The 18,742-nt window shown below is 42.5% G+C and overlaps 1 protein-coding gene across 5 annotated transcripts in view; it reads right to left on the bottom strand.

Annotated features, from left to right (window-relative positions):
* The window catches only part of Cut (homeobox protein, cut), a 255,987-nt gene extending 238,371 nt beyond the window's left edge, over positions 1 to 17,616 (bottom strand). For 3 of the 5 annotated variants that reach the window (XM_076778839.1, XM_076778866.1, XM_076778874.1), the window contains exons 1-2: positions 17,331 to 17,616; positions 10,000 to 10,755 (exon numbers count right to left, since the gene is read on the bottom strand). In XM_076778839.1, the coding sequence (XP_076634954.1) occupies positions 10,000 to 10,107 (108 nt within the window). In that variant the 5' untranslated portion in view covers positions 10,108 to 10,755; positions 17,331 to 17,616. Of the gene's footprint in view, positions 1 to 9,999; positions 10,762 to 17,330 lie in introns of all 5 variants that reach the window. The other 2 variants (XM_076778847.1, XM_076778857.1) reach the window with 2 other exon arrangements.
* Between the last annotated feature and the right edge of the window lie 1,126 nt (positions 17,617 to 18,742).

The following is an 18,742-nucleotide window of genomic DNA, read 5'->3' as shown; positions in this document are numbered from 1 at the left end:
AGATCATACAGACAATATTTTTAAATAATTTAGAATATACCCTCGTAATAAAAAGAAATTCGTTTTTCTCGAAGACTTTTGAGAAAAAATCATGCAGACAATTTGTTTAAATAATTTACAATATATCGTCTTGCTAAAAAGAAATTCGTTTTCCTCGAATAATTCCCTAAAACAGTATATTTTTCAGTGGAACGGAGGTGACCAATGACGCTTCCATCCGCGATGGCGGGTAAGAATAACCCATAACAATAATAATAATCTGTACACTATAAATTACAGCGTATAGTGAAGGTATAATTGCAAAAACACCTGTGCCACGTGTTAAACTCTAACGCACGATCAGCCCCTATATAAACCCACCTCTCAGCCCTATTCTTTCCGTCTTCGGAACGAGTTCTCGCGGCGTTCGGGACTCGTTACTTGGTTCGTAACGCGTTTTAATAAGGCGACGGGACGAACGGCAAATATACACGCGGCTCGGTGCACCTGCGCTCGATTATAGTCACCACCTAAGCGGTCGTGTTGCCTGCCGGCAGCTCGTAAAACGGGTGAACCCCGGAGGTCTAGACCAGCCCTGGACTAGACCAACGAGACGACGCATCCGAAATAAGCCTCTATATTCTATTTCGAGGCAGACACGCCGCGCGATACAGTTTCTCGTGTCAGTGGAATACGGCAATGATTCCCTCGTTGGCCCGTTTTCACGTTCCCGGCAATTATCCACCGACCCGTCTTTCATTTCTGCAGCTTTTCTCATTCCAACGAGTCAGGGAATTTTTTCAACCAGCCAACTGCTAATGTTTAGGACCGCGTTCTTTTATTTCTCTCCTTTATCGTCGAGCATCTCTCTTGGTAAATCAGACACGATTCTCTGAAAAATGCCGTTTCTCGTTTTTACCCCGAACTTTGACTTCCAGAGGATCCTTCGGTTCGCCGTATTGTACGATTAAGCGTACGTAACTGACAATTTTGTCGTTTAACGCGTTCAGTGACGCGTCGCCCACGTACGGATGACAGGATCTTTCCACTCAGCAGGGGAGGACGCGAACTGTCCGACTTTGAATTTAACGTGCTTTTGCGGAATGATAGCAGAGCGATCCCTTTTGACGTATACAAAATATTAGGCGTAGTTATTCAATGGTTTTTAAGATATAAGTAATTGAAGTGTGGCGATTATAAGTTCTGCGTAATGTCTCGTTAAATTTAATATTAATTCATTTTGTAAGTTTTTGTGTATACTATGCGATAGATTGAATTGTTTGCAAGTGTCGTGCAGTTTACACCAGGCCGCGACACTTACAGGCGATTCATTGTAGTGTGTGAGCGACATTAGACCCTGGTGAACGCAATCCTCCTAACTGCTACACGGTATTGCAACATCAATAAACTCCTACTTGCTACATATTTTCTTGCAATACAAAAATACACAAAAACTCATGAATTTGATTAATATTACATTTTACGACTTATCCTGTGAACAGTCGATGGGTTTATATTAACTTATAAATTGTATCTACACTTAATATTTTACATAAATCAAAAGGGATTACTCACTACTATTATTCTCCAAAAGCACATTAAAATTGAAGACGAACAGTTTGTGTCCCCCCCTTGTAAGGGGATAAAAATATTAATTTCCAACGTAAAATTTTAAGGAAATTGAATCTCGATAGAACCTGCAAATTTTTACGAGGTTATATGAGTGTATAAATAATTGAATTGAAGAATTATTGTATATTATTTCTCTAAATAAACTCCTCCGTTCTGTATACTACGCAATGCCAAACCACATTCTCCAAGTTTATATTTATGTGAATAGCGTCTTCGTATAACACATTGAAGATGTAGATTAGCTAATCTATACCTTTCTCCTATTTTGCAAACAATTATGCAAGATTTAATATCAAATTTTCACAAATTGACGTTTGTGAAATGTTGTTTAGTATTTCAGGTTAATAGATCCCTGATAATAGCTAAGTTTTAAATCAAATAAACATAGATTAACTACTTGCACGTCAAAGATAAGAAAACAACGTTAATTGTACATAATTAAAATAAAAAATAACAAATATGAGCTTGCGTTCAGGGTCTATTTTGATCTAAATATGAATTTCGTTAATTTCTATTCCTCTATAAGGTAATTTCTACATTATTATATTTGTTAATTTTGTATTAATTGTTATCGTTCACTTTTACAAATTCACGTTATTATCGTTGTTCGGTAAAAACTAAAGTATTAAAATGAACAGTTTCTATGGGTCAAAATGGTTAATACGTCCACGTTTCTTGTATGAATAAATGTACCCCCGTGCTTATTATTGTTATTTTCCAATTCTACGCACATTTGCTTGTAATCTGACGTGTAATGAATGGTGCTAGCCCGCTCGAAAAATGGCTCGTACAATATTTCTGAGCGTCGTAAAATAATTGTACACCTGCGGCGCGCGACATGGTAGCAAAGTATAAATTGGCCGTCGGGCCAAAATGAGTTTGACATGCCTGCTCCGTAGGATAACCCCGTCAGTAGTTGACTACCTAATTGTTGATCAGTTTCTGAAAATCACCGTCAAAACAAAATCCGATGCCACGTATCGATAGTCGAATCAGACGTGTGTTTCAAAGCTTTGGAGATTGGCCCGTTGGCTAGAGCTTCAGGTTTCATCTCGAATTAATAAATTTGGATCATCGACGGACTTGTGGAAATCTATAATTGTTCGCGAAGTACACACATTGATTTATTTAACTGAGAGAAAAGACGTTTTTGGCATACAGAGTAGAAAAAATGCATGTTGACAATCGCTCAAAGTAAACTGAGAAAGATGAGAAAAGTAAGTTGATAATGATATTATTAGGTTATCCCATATGTTCGAATTTTGTATTAGAATTTTAACCGACATTTTAAACATACTATTGAGTTTTATAAAAAACTGTAATCCCTTCTACGTATTGTATTTCCTCAAATCTTCTTTGATTTTGAATTAAACTGTTATGCAATAGTGTTTTTAGTACATCGATATTTTCAAATTTGTTACCCACCAAAAAGTATTGCGATACACACGATAAATTATAATAATGATGCACCTTCCAATTCAGGTAATTTTTCACTATTAATAGTTTCACTATTTACGCCAGTACCTAGTAATCAGAAGCTAATTCATACAAGAACATGTGTTACCATTTATTTACAATTTAAAATTATTCACCGTGTAACGCCTTTCGAAACATTGTCCAACGTGCAGTTCGTGCATTCTATCGCATGTTTCACGTTTATAAAGCTTTCCTCTTATTTTTCCTTGTTCTTCGCGATTAAGGCACAAAAAAATCAATAGCATACAATAGGGAAGGATAATTAATTAAACCGTTTAAAAACTTAAAAAAATCTATAAAAATGACAGAGAGTTTTTTCATTCCTCTAATATTACAAATAATGACAATATAAATATATTATGATTTTTAATACTAATAACTGTAATATTACAAGTCATAATGTTATAAGAAGATAAATATAACAGGAGTTAGTAAACTATGTTGAGTCCGTTTGGATTATATTCGGTTAAGAATGAAACTTAAACGAAAGATTTACGAATGAATCTAAAATTCGTATTCGTTATTTACGAATAAAATTTACTATTTAAATAACCCTACTTTTTAAGATTCTATAGCTTTTCGAGAAATCTTCCAGAAACCCAAACTCCAAACTTAGGTCCCGGATACTTAGTCCAGTGCTCCAGTTACTTTTTTCCGCTGAATTCCGCGCGCAGCTGCTCGAAGATCGTACTTTAATGATTAGTCATCGAAAATGTATCGAATCGCGAATCTAGATCTATCAGAGGATTTACGCTCAGTTAGTGATGAGCTATTCGAATCACGGTTTTGAAATAGTTCGACCAGTTATTTTTGCGACTTTGTGTGTGTGTGCAAACAGTCTAACACTCCTAAATCTATCAAGATCTTCAAGACTCAAGGTACCCAAGCCATTCAAGAGATTTTCGCGATATACATTTAAGAAAAAAAGTATTCATACACCAGTAGGTGCATTATTTTGAATGTCGATAATTTAATCTACAGAACATAAATTTAACAGTGAAATATAGTAAAATGCAAAACATTGACGCAGCTTCCAAATGATGTATTATTTCATTAAAATTGAAGCATCTTGATACAAATTACGTAACAAAATTCTTCGCGAATACGTAAATGCCATCTATCGATAAAAAATGTATAAATAATTGAATGAGGGCATTTGTTTTTGTTTTTAAGCGTAGATTGCGTTTTAGTCTTTGCATAGTAGCGCAAACAACGATAAAAGACCGAAATATTATGAAAATGAATATTTTAGAAGAATGGGTGAACTGGTAGGAAAAAATCATGCGACCATTCGAAACATTATAAGTAAATATAAGACACAGGGAGCGCTAGAAAATAGGTGTCGATTTAAACGATCACCAAAGATCTAAATGATAGAGATGAACGATTTGTTGATCGAAAAATCGAAGAAAATCCATTTAAAATTCGTTTGTTCCAAAAAGATAATAAGCTTAAGTAAGCTGGATATTTCTCACGCATTGCTGGGAAGAAACTATACGTTAATAAGATAAATATGCAGGAAAAGTTTGAATTTGCAAATAAATATATAAATAAGCCGTTAGAGTTTTGGAAAACCGTTATTTATTCCAACGAGAGTAAGTTCAATATTTTTGGAACACATGGAAAACATTTAGTATGACGAGAAAAAAGCTTTAAATCCATAGAATATAAGGGCTACGATAAAGCACGATGACAAGAGCATCGTGGTGTGGGGCTACATGGCCGCCAGTAGTTTGGGCAATTTGCATTTTATTGAAGGAATAATAAATAGATATAATTATCTGAATATTTTGGAATTGAATCTGAAACAAAGTGCAGAAAAATCAGGGATATCGGATTGTTTCCAACAAAACAATGATCCCAAACACAAGTCTCACTCAGTTGAAGAAAACACTTCCACAGTCACCAGATATTAACGTTTTAGAATGCACATGAGAAGAACTGAAACATCGCGATAAACAAATGTGTTATAAGAAGAATGGACAAGAATCGTTGAAAATGTAACAAATAATTTGTAAACCGTAGTAGGCAATGAAGGACATCCGACGAAGTATTGATTCATTCATTAATTTGTTATTTTGGTTAGTAATTCAAGAAAGTATCGTACGAATACTTTTTCTGTACTCGTTGAGAATTTCGTTATATAATTTGTAATGAGATGATTAAATTTTAATAAAATCATCATTTAAAAACTGTGTTAATTTCTTACATTTTACTATAACTCGACGTCAAATTAATGCTCTGTAGAAAAGATTATCGATGCCCAAAGTAGAGAACGTACTAGCGTATGAAAACCTTTTTCGCGTAGTGTCTATAAATTCGAACCGATTCGAGGCGGTTGAAATCTCATCGCTAGGCCCAGCGTCCACGCGGCTCCTCTTCACGGCGGTGTCAGAGCGCGCGTGATTCACGTCTCCGCGTTGTTGAACGCGTCTCGGCAAGTGTCGCCGCCACTCGGGAATCTCGGGAACCGCTTCAGGGATTCCCCTACCGCCTGTCGAATCGCGACTCCTGGAGGGGGCCAGGGAGCACGGTGTCGAGAGCGGGAGGGGAAGTGACGCGAGTCATGGCAAAACTTTTGTCCATTCACGGTCGACACGCTCCTAATTGGGAGTACGCTTCGTGGTCTCGTTCCACGCGCACGGCTGCTCCGTGGAAAGGCGACCGGACGCGACTGTCTCTCCTCTCCGAATTTTCTCTCGTTCGAACGTCTCCCCGGAGCTAATTATTGGCCCGTTCGAGTGATTTCCCCCCAAGGTTCCTCCCCGTCGAATCGCATTCCCAGCCGTGGTTTTCGTTGGAAATCGAGAAACGTCCAACGTAACCTCGACTCCTCGCTTCAAAGTAAATCAATCTCGGCGGACAGGTATATTTTCGCCCGATCGACGGACGCTCGACGAGGAATTTCTTAACGAACGCGTCGATTCCGGGATCGCTGTCGATCGACCCCATCGTGCACCTGTTTCCACTCTGCCTCTTGCTATATTTACTTCGGTAAAATCGACGCGCGATCGACGGATTCGGGGAAACCTATCGATGAACTTTCAGCCGCTATCAACGAACCCGAGAACCCATACGACCGGAAACGTGGATCTACTTCGCGCAGCCTCGATATTACCATTTTCTACCTATAATTACGAATAGATAATAAATACAGCGATCGTATAGCGGTTCATTCGATCGAACGGTGGTTCATTTGTTATTCCTTCGTTGTGAAACATTTCCTTTCGCGATTCAAATTCTAATTGCTATTATACGAGTAACGAATAAACGGTGGAATAATAAATATTCTCGACTTCGCGGGCCTAGAATTAATACCAAGGATGTATATTTTTACCCATAAAATAATACATACAATCACACGATTTTTCTAATTTTATGCATTTAGTTATTTTTATACATTGTAATAAGTAGATACTAGAGAATTTTCTCCATACATTTTATAAACTGTATCTTTCAAATCGATTTGCAAATATTCTTCGCATTTTCGCTGATTCACATATTCGTTGAAAATGGTTTTTTACGTAGGAAAGAATTGTCAAATATTAATAATATGTTTCGTTTATGGGCTCATGACGTAAAATATATAAACTAAAGAAAAATCTACAAGAATCAGAAAATTCAGGTAAAAATCATCCTTGTCAACCCTTTGTACTAAACATCTGTCAAACCCTTACTGCCTACAAAAACGAACTACTTTATTTGAAAAATTAACAATTTCACCTATCCTGCTATTCTTCAAATTGACAGTTTGCCTTAACTCAACTCCTAAGCATTCGACTGTAAATCATGATCGACTCTGTGCAACGCAAGAATTTGACAAATGATTCGAAGAAAGAAATCAACGTAAGCGATGCCACCCACTACACTGCTTTAACATTTGACACATTCTTCTCACGCGAGCTCTTCGATCAAAGAAAAATCCTCAACGTTGGCATTCGACGTCAAAGGCGAGTTGCTGTGCCTGTTTCGCGGAAAGTATTTTGTTTTATTTTAAGTTGACGATTCACCGACCATTGACAATTTACCAGAAACGTACTCGACTTTGTCACGAAACTGTCCGTCGTCGGGGAGCGCGTACGGTCGATCGAGGAATTAAAAATCGTGTCCGACCACCATCGACGCACGTGGGAATGTCTCGATCGCGGTTCTCGATCATCGCGAGAAGAATCCAAGGCGGAAAATCGAGGCATCGCCTGACCAGTTTAATCGCACACGACGGTACGCGAAGTAGCTTTGGCTTTCGGCGTTTTCACTTTCCTTCGAAACGTGTCAGCAGGTTATACCGCTTCATCGATCCTCTCACTACGACCTTTCCGCACCACGTCTGTTGCGATTACGTCCGAGTGAATTAAGTCGGGAAAGGGGACGCGACGACAGGTTTTGTCAATAATTGTCTCCGCGTTTCATAAATTCGACGATGAAATTTTCACCTAGGACGGGACAGGGGGAATAAGCGCAAGCAACTTCCGAAAACAACGTTCAAAATTCCCTCCCCCGGAAATTTGTTGCAACGAACCTTCCCGCTTTCCGGGAGGTTCGAGCCACGTTCCGGCGTCATTAACCCTCGGCCTAATCAATAGACATAATTATGAAACTATGCGGTATTAATAGTCCCGACCCCGGTCAGGTCATAATCTCGTACCGGTACGAGACTAATTCGCGCGTTATTAAGCAGCCGTATTTTATCGAAAAACACACGCCTGGTGCCCCAAGATCCCCGTACGTGTACAGATTTAGGTTCAACTATGCGAATTCGTCAATATAGTTAACCGAAAAATTCGATCAGCCCTGTCATCTATGAAAATGCTCCTCGAAACTATTTGTAATTCTTCCAAGAAAATACTCTTTTATAAGGTGTTATAGGTACGTGTCAAGCAACCAAAAAATTAGATTAGGTAAAATGCTCTTCGAAACCATTCCTTGTAATTAATTCTTCGATCAAAATGTTTCTCTATATGATAATTAATCAAAGAATTGGAACAATCCGATAAGTTGTGTCACGAGTGAAAATGCTCTTCGAAACGATTCTTTCTAATTTATACTAATTCTTCGATAAAAATATTTGTCCATAATATGTTATACACGATAATATTCGTTGTTCGATAAGTTGTGTCATGGGCAGAAATGCTCTATTCCTTGCTATTTATATCAATTCTTCGAATAGAATATTTTTCCATAAGAACGTATCACGACATTATGATTTTGGAATACTTTGATATTTTACGTTACTTTTAATCCTTTACCGCGTAATACGACAGGATACCTAACGGAAACAATGCATGTGTAACGTTTATCAGCTTGAACATCTAAACAATCATAAAATAAGTGTTGTTTCGAAAGACAAAATACAGTCCATGTTTCAGAGGGCTAAGAAAATATGTAGGATATTTGGTACAAGTGCAACGACAGACGTGGATTTACGGTTCTATGTACGAAGATTGAGCAACAATTAAATAGTATCGTTAGGTGAGATAAATTTCTGCAAATCGTAATGCGTCGGGGTGTAATGCAAAACACACTTTGTTATTTAGAAATATTTCGTCGATGCACTGTTTCTTTCCTTTTAGATAGAACCTTCTACGTTTCACACGAATCTGTCAATTTTAAATCACATCGTCGAGAAACAATTTTAAAAGAAATCTTCCGTCGATGAGAAGTTATTCCAACAATACGCTTAACGTTGCAGAACTTTTGAAATTATGCTTTCGTCGATCGTGCGTAAACGTTTGCCACCGAACAGTTGACAACTTTACTTCGTCAAAGATAAGCAAAATTCAGAGAATTCTGTAAACGCGCCGCTCGCATGTTATTCGTAGTACATGAAAGTAAGACATATGAACTTAGTCGTTGGATCGTTCACTCGCATTTCTGCCAATTTCAATTAGTATTTTTCACAAATTTCCTGAATTGCCTGATCTCTAAGAGGAACGTTTCTAAACGACTCGGTGGACGGTGTTTAGAAACAAACTTTTGCGCGAAGAATCTGTTAAAATCCTAATCGATATCCGTGACTGGCAACGAAAACTATGGGAGAGAATCGAAGAACACTTGTGAATAGATATCCTGATAAACAGATTTCACAAAAAACTCGAAAACAATTCACTAAAACGTAAAATGTTCGCGTAATCTGTGCTCACTAAAGACGTTCCACAATCGATCACGAAACTTTCAGAAACTCTATCATCTAGACGTAAATACACATTCTGATCCCTTAGACGTCGCGTGCTGGGCGTTTTCTTTAAATATCGAATCGTATCGCACGAATAAAATTGTTGTCAACCACCATTGAAAAGGGTTGTCAACCACTGTATGTGGGCCACTTTGCCGCAAGTCGGTCGAGCTATCCCCTAAATCGCTGAACTATCCTCGGAACAGCAAGTGTCGGGGAAACTTCGCCACCCTCGCACCCTCGTTGAAACTCGGGGTCGGCCAAGTGGCCGGTAACCTGACCAGCAATTACCGACCGAAAGACTCACAAAATGCGTTTCGATCCGTTCGGAGATCGCGACACTCGTCATCGAGTCGAGGTCGTTAGATTGCAATTACGCACATTACGCGGAACTGATTCCTGCCACTATCATCGTATCCGAACTGTCAATTTCCGGGAATGCCGATGGAAATGTGGCAGCGAGCTGCACTTCACCCCGCGATAAACGCGTCCCGACAGCTGATCGACGCGTCGAAATCCCGATCACGGACACATCGGCCTCGAGTCACAGTCACATCTATCTAACCCCGCACATCCACTAGGCCCGGAAGCTACAAGTGTCCGCGTTAACTGGATACTCCAATGCGAGAATCGGCGTATCTCGCGCGATGCACGATCAGGTGACGGCGGAGTCGAGGGTGCAGGGGTAGCGAATCTCGAGGCTCACTGTTCACAAGTCGACCTGGTAGTCGATCACTTACCTGTTGCCAGAACTGGGCGAGCAGGTATATACGCTCCTTCTTGAACAGCCAGTCCATGGATTGCATGGCCTGAATGTCCAGCGAGTTGGCCTCCGCAGAGGCCTGCATGCTGGCCAGTGCCGGCGTGTTCAGGCTCGCTAGAACGGGCTGCTGGAGCACGGACGCGTTGCTGCTGGCTAGCAGATTCGCGTGATAGACGGCCGGTGCATCCTCCGAACCACCAGTGAGTAGTTGGGCCCCGATCGGCGCTGATGGCCCCTGGAGGCCCAGTGACGAAGCCACTTTGACGGCTTCGAGCTTCACCGCCGGGCCCAAAACCGTTCCCCTTCGATTGCCGGCGCCGCCGACGCCTCCTGGGGCGCACGCCTCGGCCGGCGGGCCCGTCGCTACCGTCTCTTCCTGTTCCTTAGTCCCGGACACTGTCCCGGAACACACTGGACCTGTTGCACCACACACTGGTCCCACGGTCACACGAAATCGCACAATGTCCTCTCCGAGTTCACCAGAGTCATCGAGGAACAAACCTGGCCTCGTGACACCAGGTGATCGAATCTCGATTCTGGCCGGTCGTCAGGCTAACCGTGATTCTCGCGACGGCATCACACCCACACTCGCGCGGAAAAAACCGAGAAACGCGCACTGCACGCGATTACACACTTCACTGGCTCCGGTTTTTCCCTCGTCTCGTTTTCGTCTCGTCTCGCATCGGCTGATCTCAGGAAGAGTGTACGAGACCCGTCCTAGCAGGCTCCTAACCTGAAACTAAGAGCTACTGAACGACCGATGCTATGTCTGGAGGAGGTGCACGGCCGCTAGAGGGGATTGGGCGGAGTCCGGGCGACGCGGAAGGGGAAGGCCAGCCCACCGCTCGGCCAATCTCGCGTCAACCGGCTCCCCCACCACCGGCAACGGCCGTCGGATTCTGAGGAGAGCGTCGCGACGGTGGGGTTAAGCTGCGCACTGGAGGGAGACGCCGCGGAAAGGATCGGAGGCTGGCTAGGTGGTCCCTACCAGAGCGGATCTCATATTTTCAGCTCCCCGACCGCCCTTTTCTCCAACCCTGCCGATCGTCGGTTCCCTTCTTCTTTCGTTCCTCTTTTTCGCCAGGCGTCTCCCTCCTCATTGTATCTATGTTTCTTATTTTCGCCCCCCACCCACCCCCTTCGCCCCCCGCCCCACCCCTCGACCCGCTCAGACAGTAACCCTTCGATTGCTCTTTGGTGACTGAGCGGCCTTTGTTCCGAGCGCCGTTACGATTTTCAGACGTTCCTAAGGATAACGAGGTGAGATTGAGTTTCGAAATGGTTACTGACGCGCGGGCACCGGGGATTTTCGGGACGCGCAGCCTCCCGACCCGCTACGCTTTCCATCTTTTTCGACCCTTTTGCCACCGAATGCTACCACTCCAACACCCCCTGTTCTTTCCAACCTGTATCGACGTCGCGGATACTTTTCTCGCGTATGGTCACCTCCCCAATAGCTGAACCAAATTAGTTTCTATTCTTAACTCGGTTTATAATAGCGTACAAAAATAAACGGTTATTACTAACAGCCTAGAACTCGCCTATTCAGAAACATAGTTAATTGCATAGATCGCACCGTTACGAATGCTTTACACACTTTGTAGAGCCGTCGATTTCTTCGATGTCCTTTTAACTTTATTCTCTTTATGTATCGATGGTATTATTCTTTTTCTTTTTTCTTCGTTTCTATTTGTTTAATTACCTATTCTTTCAGTTTTCTTATATCTTACTGTCTACATTCGATTCTGTCTTTTTGATTCGTTCTTTAACATCTGTTACTCTTTATATCAAAGGACTTGTCCCGTAAATAAATAAATATGAACTGAATACACAAAAAATCTGTGTGTTCTCTTCGTGAAATTTTCATTCGACTGGCTGAAGACACTTATACTAATACTATAGCAAAGGTCATGAACTACTATTACTCATCGGTATTTTGCACGCCTGACATCATCGTCACACTTTAAGTACTTATTATAACACTTCCTATATCTTATCAACTTCTCATTTCTTTGGCATAGTAGACGACAAATTACGAGACTATTTAGCTACCATTACGATACAACGATTCGGCCGATAAGTATCATAAAAGTGACACTTTACGATAAAAAAAATTTTCGATCATTTAAACCTTTTAGGTAACAATTTTATGAAAATGACGATCAACCGATTGGTGGTCAACTATTGGTGAGGTGATCCTATCAGTCATCGTTAATTGGCAATTCGGTAAACACTATCTCTGGCTGCTCGCTTAGGAAACTTTACAAGATCTGGATACGATGTTTTTGTTATTGACAGTTATTGTTTAACTCAAACATTAATTAGTATGTAAATACCCAATGATCCCTTCCCTTCTAGTCGATACAAATATAGACAAAGCGTTAAGATTAACATAATTTTATGATGTGATAGCTGTGCACAGTATTTTATCAATTTTTCACACTTTTAAATCTAACAAATAACTTTCTGACGGAATCGATTATCAAATGCAGATCTTCGTCCTGAGCGAGTTCGTGAGATTTCAACGCGCGAATATTCGATTTTCGATGGAATCACGTTGTGGCGAAAGGGTCGATCGCTTAGAGTTCCCCTCGCGTTTCCGGAATTAAAAGCAGCTTTGATTGGCCATAGAAATGTACACTCGGGCGGACAAAGGAACGCGAGAAAAGAATTTGCATTATTTATTTTAGTTGCGAGCCACGAGTAGAGAAATTGGATGACAATGCAGACGCACGAACGGTGGCCTGTCTTTCGCGAAGTCAGCTCTGCGAATGCGTTGATTAGATTACTTCTTCGATACGAACTATCAAATTTCTGGTAAACGCTTTTTCACGAACGAACGTTTCGAACGAATTCGTATTTCAGATCGTTATGCTTCGTCCTATTTCGATTTATTTTTTAGAATAGCGCGTAGAAGAATCGTTTATAAACACAGAAGAACGACAGAAAATTGTAACGAGGACTATAATAGAGTTTCGAAGCACCCGCTATCGAACAGCAATTAGGTTTCGAATTCGTTGACAACACGATTATATCATTCGTTCACTGGGTCGTTGGTCGAAAGATTTCAACAATTTCAAAATTATGATACACAGAAGAATCTACGATACGTAGCTAATATTTAAAACATTGTCGTTGAATAAAATGCGTGGAAGTTTCAAAATTTGAAGAGTTTTCCGTTTCCCTGCGACAACCCTCGAACTGTTGCAATTTCGATTTTTAGTTGAAATTGCCTGAAAGTGGAGACCGTCGTATTACGTATTCAAATTCCAAAGCACCGTCGAAGTTTTAAGAAGACGAACCGCCATTGAAGTCTGGCAGGAATACCGGCTCGCGACTCCGTCTGGAAGAAAGTCAAAGTTCCAGCGAACGTTCTCCGAAAGTTGAACTCCGAGGGGGTCAGTGCGTCATCGAAACGACGTCCCTCGATTCCCGCGAAACCGTGAAAGGCGTGCAGCTTCCGGGGAACGCGTTAATCCGCGTTAGCGTGTTAAGCACACTTCGTGACAGTCGAGTTAACCGGCGCCGGGTCCTGGATAATGCAACTTTAATTTCCGCGGTGTTCGCCGGTTACACGGGTTAATCATCGCCGGTGGATGATAGTCGCTGTTGACGCGGAAACGAAAACAACTGTAACTCGATTCACGCCACCAACGCCGCGTACTTGTTGCTGTGGCTTTCGGTTGGATCGATTTCCCGTCCTAGAACCCGATCGATATCCACCAACCACCTTTAGATCCAAAATTTCTTCCTGCTTTTCGAAAAGTTACGCCAAAAATTTACATTCGTCGATCGTGTCTGTGGTAGAAATTGCTCAACGGCGCAAAATCACGGATTTTTCTGTTATCGAAAATTAATTCTATTTTGAATAAACAGCGTTCAGATTATCCATTCTTTACTAAAAAACAGTACTAATTAATTTAATATTTACACCGATTATCACCGTAGAGATATATTTCCAAAATAATTTAGAGAAAATAACCAGGGATTCGACGTAGATTTGTTTTCCTAAGAATTTAATTTTCACTAATTTTGCGCAATAACGAATCAACGAACGATCGTCCAAACTGTCATTTAAGAATAATAATTTGTCAACGAAGAGAGCTTTTTTTATACACGATGTTTCACAAAAACGATACGTGGCTGATTTTCGACAAAGCTTTTGACAGTATTTGAATTCGAGGAGAAATAGACTTGCTTAACCCAAGCTCAGTGACTTCGACTTGAGCCTCGGGACCTTGCAAAATTAACGACATTAACAAAGAATTTACAAATAGAATAACGCGAAAATTCAATCGGGAATGTTGCATGGAAATGCGAAATAATGAAATTCAGATTCGGTTTAAAATGGAGCTCGGGCGTTCGGTCCCCGAGGCGTTGCGCCATTCGAGAGTTAACCATCGGTGAAAATAGGATCGACGATCGAAGTTGGAGGAAATAGTTTGGTAGAAAATGGCCGAATCGAGTGGTCGATTTTCCCCGGGGGCAGCGAAATTTCACGAGGCCAGCGAACGGTGTCGCGTGTTCGACGAGACGGAGTCGTTCGCGAATCGCGTCGCGAGAATTCGTCGTGGCCGCCCACGAAAATACTACGCGGTTGTCGGCTTGTCAGCGCGTGCTTTACGATCACCCGATATAACGCGGGGATTAGTTTGTCAACGCGGGCCGGCGTGCGCGTGCACGCGCGTGCATCGTCATCGCGTCGTCTTCGGCGCCCAACTCGCTGCTCACGCATAGTTGCCCGGAATTTCGTAATGATCGTCTTGGAATTACGAGATTTCCCGCTAATCGCGAATCTCGACCGCGAAATCAACTCGAAATCGAAAAGTCGCGAAACTTGACGGATTAAAAACGTCGAAAAAATTACAATTCATAGGCACTCACGTTCACGAATATACTAAAAAAGCTCGATAATTGTTATTTTCTTTTGGTTGTGTCAAAAGCATCTACAAAGTATTGTGCTCGGATGTTCACAATGTCGTATATACTTCTTTTGCTATGAAATTGAATTTTTCTGCGTTAAGTACAAAATTGAGTTTTGATCAATCATCGGAATAAACGAATAAGTGCCTTTATATCTTGCTTGTCGTCGGTTAATGTTAGATATTGTATACACACTCGTATTGCGCTTAGTCAATTTATCTAGAGCCTAATCTTACGTTTATCGAAAGTTTATGGCACATTCACTTCTAATTTTTCAGAGTAGAATATCTTTCGTTCTCTAGCGAACAACGAGAATTTTCCCGAAAATTAAGAGATCAAAATATATATTGTTCGAAATGTCCGTGAGCACTTATGAATTTTGTTTACTCGAAGAAGTGAAACACTTTGGATAATTATTATTCGAAGAAAATAACCGTAAAATTGAATCGTAGAACGAACTGGTAACACGGAGAAAACGTTTACTCCCGGCGGAGACTTTAATAGAAATCGCGGGGAAGGACGTCGAGAAAATTTTGCAAAAGTCTGACGCGGAGCGACACCAAGAGCCCTAACCTCGTCGATTATTCAATTTTGGAAACGTATTTTACCTTCCTCGAGCCTTCTCGATCGAGTCCGCGATTACGGTATGAGAAACTCTTGATTAAAAATCGAAGAACTGATCACACTGTTAATCTCCATGTTTCGTCACTGGTGGGCCAATTTAGCAAAGCGCGGGAAAATTCGTCGTATCGAGGCAAGAATTGGACGACGCAGTCGGAGAGAATCGAGCACCGTGGTAAGCCATTCCGACGTTCGACACAGAATCACACGCTCCCGTTTCCAGCGACGACGACAAGCCCCGAACCACCGCGTCGCGTGCAAAATTCACTCGCGAGACCACGTTTCCAGCAGCCGTCGGTGCGAAAGAATCCAAGAAAGAATCGGTGCCGGGCGTCTTGACGAAAATTTCAGGCCGACCTCGAGCTCCAGGTGGCTGGAACGAGGGGCAACGATGAAAAATCGAGGGCCCGTCGATAACGGGGGAGAAGGGCCAAGCGTCGTCGTGGAATTTCGCTGGTCGTAGCAGCGGGATTCGCTTTCTTCGAGCGGTCGCACGCTACTCAATATACCGGTCGACGATAAACGGCGCCCTCCGCGCTCCCCCCGGCGTCGCGACCCCCGTTCGCGAAGCAACGCGACGCCCGTTCGAGGGCGATTGTAACAATATCTTCCGGCGAGCGAAGGATGCGCAACACTGCTAAGTTCAAGAGCCGGGCTCAGGGACGTGGCGCGAGGTCGGATTCTTTTTCTCGCTGGATAAGATAATTACGAGACACGCGGGGTTGCTGCACGCGACACGGCCCTCCGGGGACCGCCGTTGGGACCGGGAACCTAATTCCAAACTCGATGGAACACCAAGAAACAATCGCCCGGGATCCTGACTGGTCCTCCCCTGTGTCCTCGTGGGGGGCAGTTACACGGTTCTCGAACCACTTTCTCGACAAAAAGGTTTTTCACGTTTCTCTCAGAGGCAATCTGGTCCACGAAGGAACGTTTCCAACGTCGATCGAGAACACGAAGAAAAAAGTTTCCAAACGATGGAGAGACAATTCGTTTCCCGGAACAAAATCCGATGGTAACTGTTTGCAAACGTCGAGGTGTCAAATCTTCGAGCGACCTAGGATGAATTTTCGTAACACTTTCGTTAAACAGAGCTCGGAATTTTCCGACACTTGGAATCGTATTTCTTCGCAAGCACGACGGAAGAATCGAGAATTTGAAGAAAAATGGAACCAGTTTCCTTTCCGTCAACAAGTGTCCAAGAGAAGCAGAATCATCGAAGATAGGAAAACAGATTTCCCTTTGGAAGAGAAGTGGCAAAAACTGTGGGAATGTCCTTTTCGAAGATCATCTTGAACGATTCTGGGCGGCCGTCCCGCGGAGGGAACGATTCTCGAAGGATTCACGAGTCCGGTATTTTCGCTTTCGAAGATTTCTCGGGTGTTAATCCGATGGTCGCAGAACGACGGTCTAGATTCTAGTAGTCAGCTAGGCGCTATCACTCGGTTCTCGGGTTCTCCGCATTCCTTTTTCTCTCGGCGGAGCGAGTTGGTTGACCGGTCGCGATAGAGGCGGCCGTCGACGATCAAGAATCCGTCCGATGGTCACGTTCCAGCCGGTCGCGTTTCGGCTTTCAGATAATCCGAGGGCACGGTTGCACGTGCGTGCTCGTGAACTCGCAGAAGATGCCGGTGGAACGGTATCGCGATAAGGGGACCTCTGTCCGCGTGGAAAAATACGAAAAACCCGTCGCGGCTGCTTTTCTCCAGGATTTACCAAGGGGAACACTAACTCACAACACAATAATCACAACGAACAAATCACCTGGTGCACACCGGTCTCTCGCGGTCGACAATCCACTCTTTTCGTCGCGAAACTCCCGATTCGCGGCCAGTAAGGAGGAAGGGGGTGGGGATGCTCTCCGTACCCTCGGTTTCCTCAGTCCACGCACCGTACGCGGTTTCAGTACGTATACGTAGATCCTACTGGGCCTGTGTTCTGGCCGAGACTAACTCGAACGCTCGGCTCCTGCAGCCCTCGCAGTCATCCCTCCAGCCACGCACTTTTCCACCCCGGCGAAAGTATTGTCGACGGTCGTTGTTCCGGCTACGCCGTTCTGTACGCGAAACACGACGTTCGACGGGGAAACGGATTCCGTGAATCGGCGAGATCCGATCGGACCCGTTACACGGTGACGCGACGCGTCGCGACGCGCGAAACGAGGCGCCTCGCGCGGCTCAAGGAACGCGAACCGCGGACAAAAGTTGTTCGGCGCAGAGCCAAGGGACGTCGGCCGCGCAGACCGTACGGTGGCGCCGCGACACGGTAGCAAGTCTAAACCGACCGCAGTAAACGCGAGGGTGGCCGCCCCCCACCAACGGCCGTCATCCCTTCCAGCACCGGCCACGAGGACACGATGCGCTGTATCAGGTATCGGAAGTATCGGTGACTTCAACGGCCTGATCGGAAAGAAGGGTTGCGCTCGACTGCTGAGATTCACGCGCGGTCCATTCCCTGGCCATCTATTCTTCGAACATCAATCGCATTTTTATATTTATCGTAAGTATTGTACATATATTATATATAGCCGAGTAAATATTTTTACGGAAAGATTTATCTTCTCTTCTCTCTTGGTTAATTGATTGATCGGCCCGTCCCGTGGCCATTTCGATCATGATTTTTTAAATTTATTATAAGTACATAGCTGAGATAACATTTTCTAAAAAAGGTTTCTCTTTCTTTTTTTTTCTTTTGTTGTTTATGGTAGTTTCAAATCGATGATTCGATACTATGTTTTTTAAAATTTATTATAAATATATAGTTGGGAGAACATTTTTTAGAAAAGGTTTCTTTTTCTTTTTTTTCTTTTGTTGTTTACGGTAGTATCGAATCATCGATTGCGAGGGATTATTGATTAATACAAATGAAGGACTCCCGTTTGAAAATCAATGCATGATGACGAATCGCTTGCGATAACGTGAAATCTTTTGAAATTATTCGAATCAAAGTTAAATTCAAACTAAATGAAATCACACGAAATTGGAATGTACTCGTTTCTGGAAATATTAAGGTATTGGCGTTTTACGTTATTGGTATGAGCCAGTGGGGAATTCTATTAACTTTTGCTTTACGTCGACTAAAAATACCATATAAGAGACGACTAACAAATTCGTTAAAAAATCATATATTTCAGTAACATTATATTTTGCAAAGTTGTGTAAGATACCATACAAAGT

Source organism: Colletes latitarsis, chromosome 2 (assembly GCF_051014445.1).
Source record: "Colletes latitarsis isolate SP2378_abdomen chromosome 2, iyColLati1, whole genome shotgun sequence".
NCBI lineage: Eukaryota > Metazoa > Arthropoda > Insecta > Hymenoptera > Colletidae > Colletes > Colletes latitarsis.
This window is presented reverse-complemented; position numbering and strand designations above follow the sequence as displayed.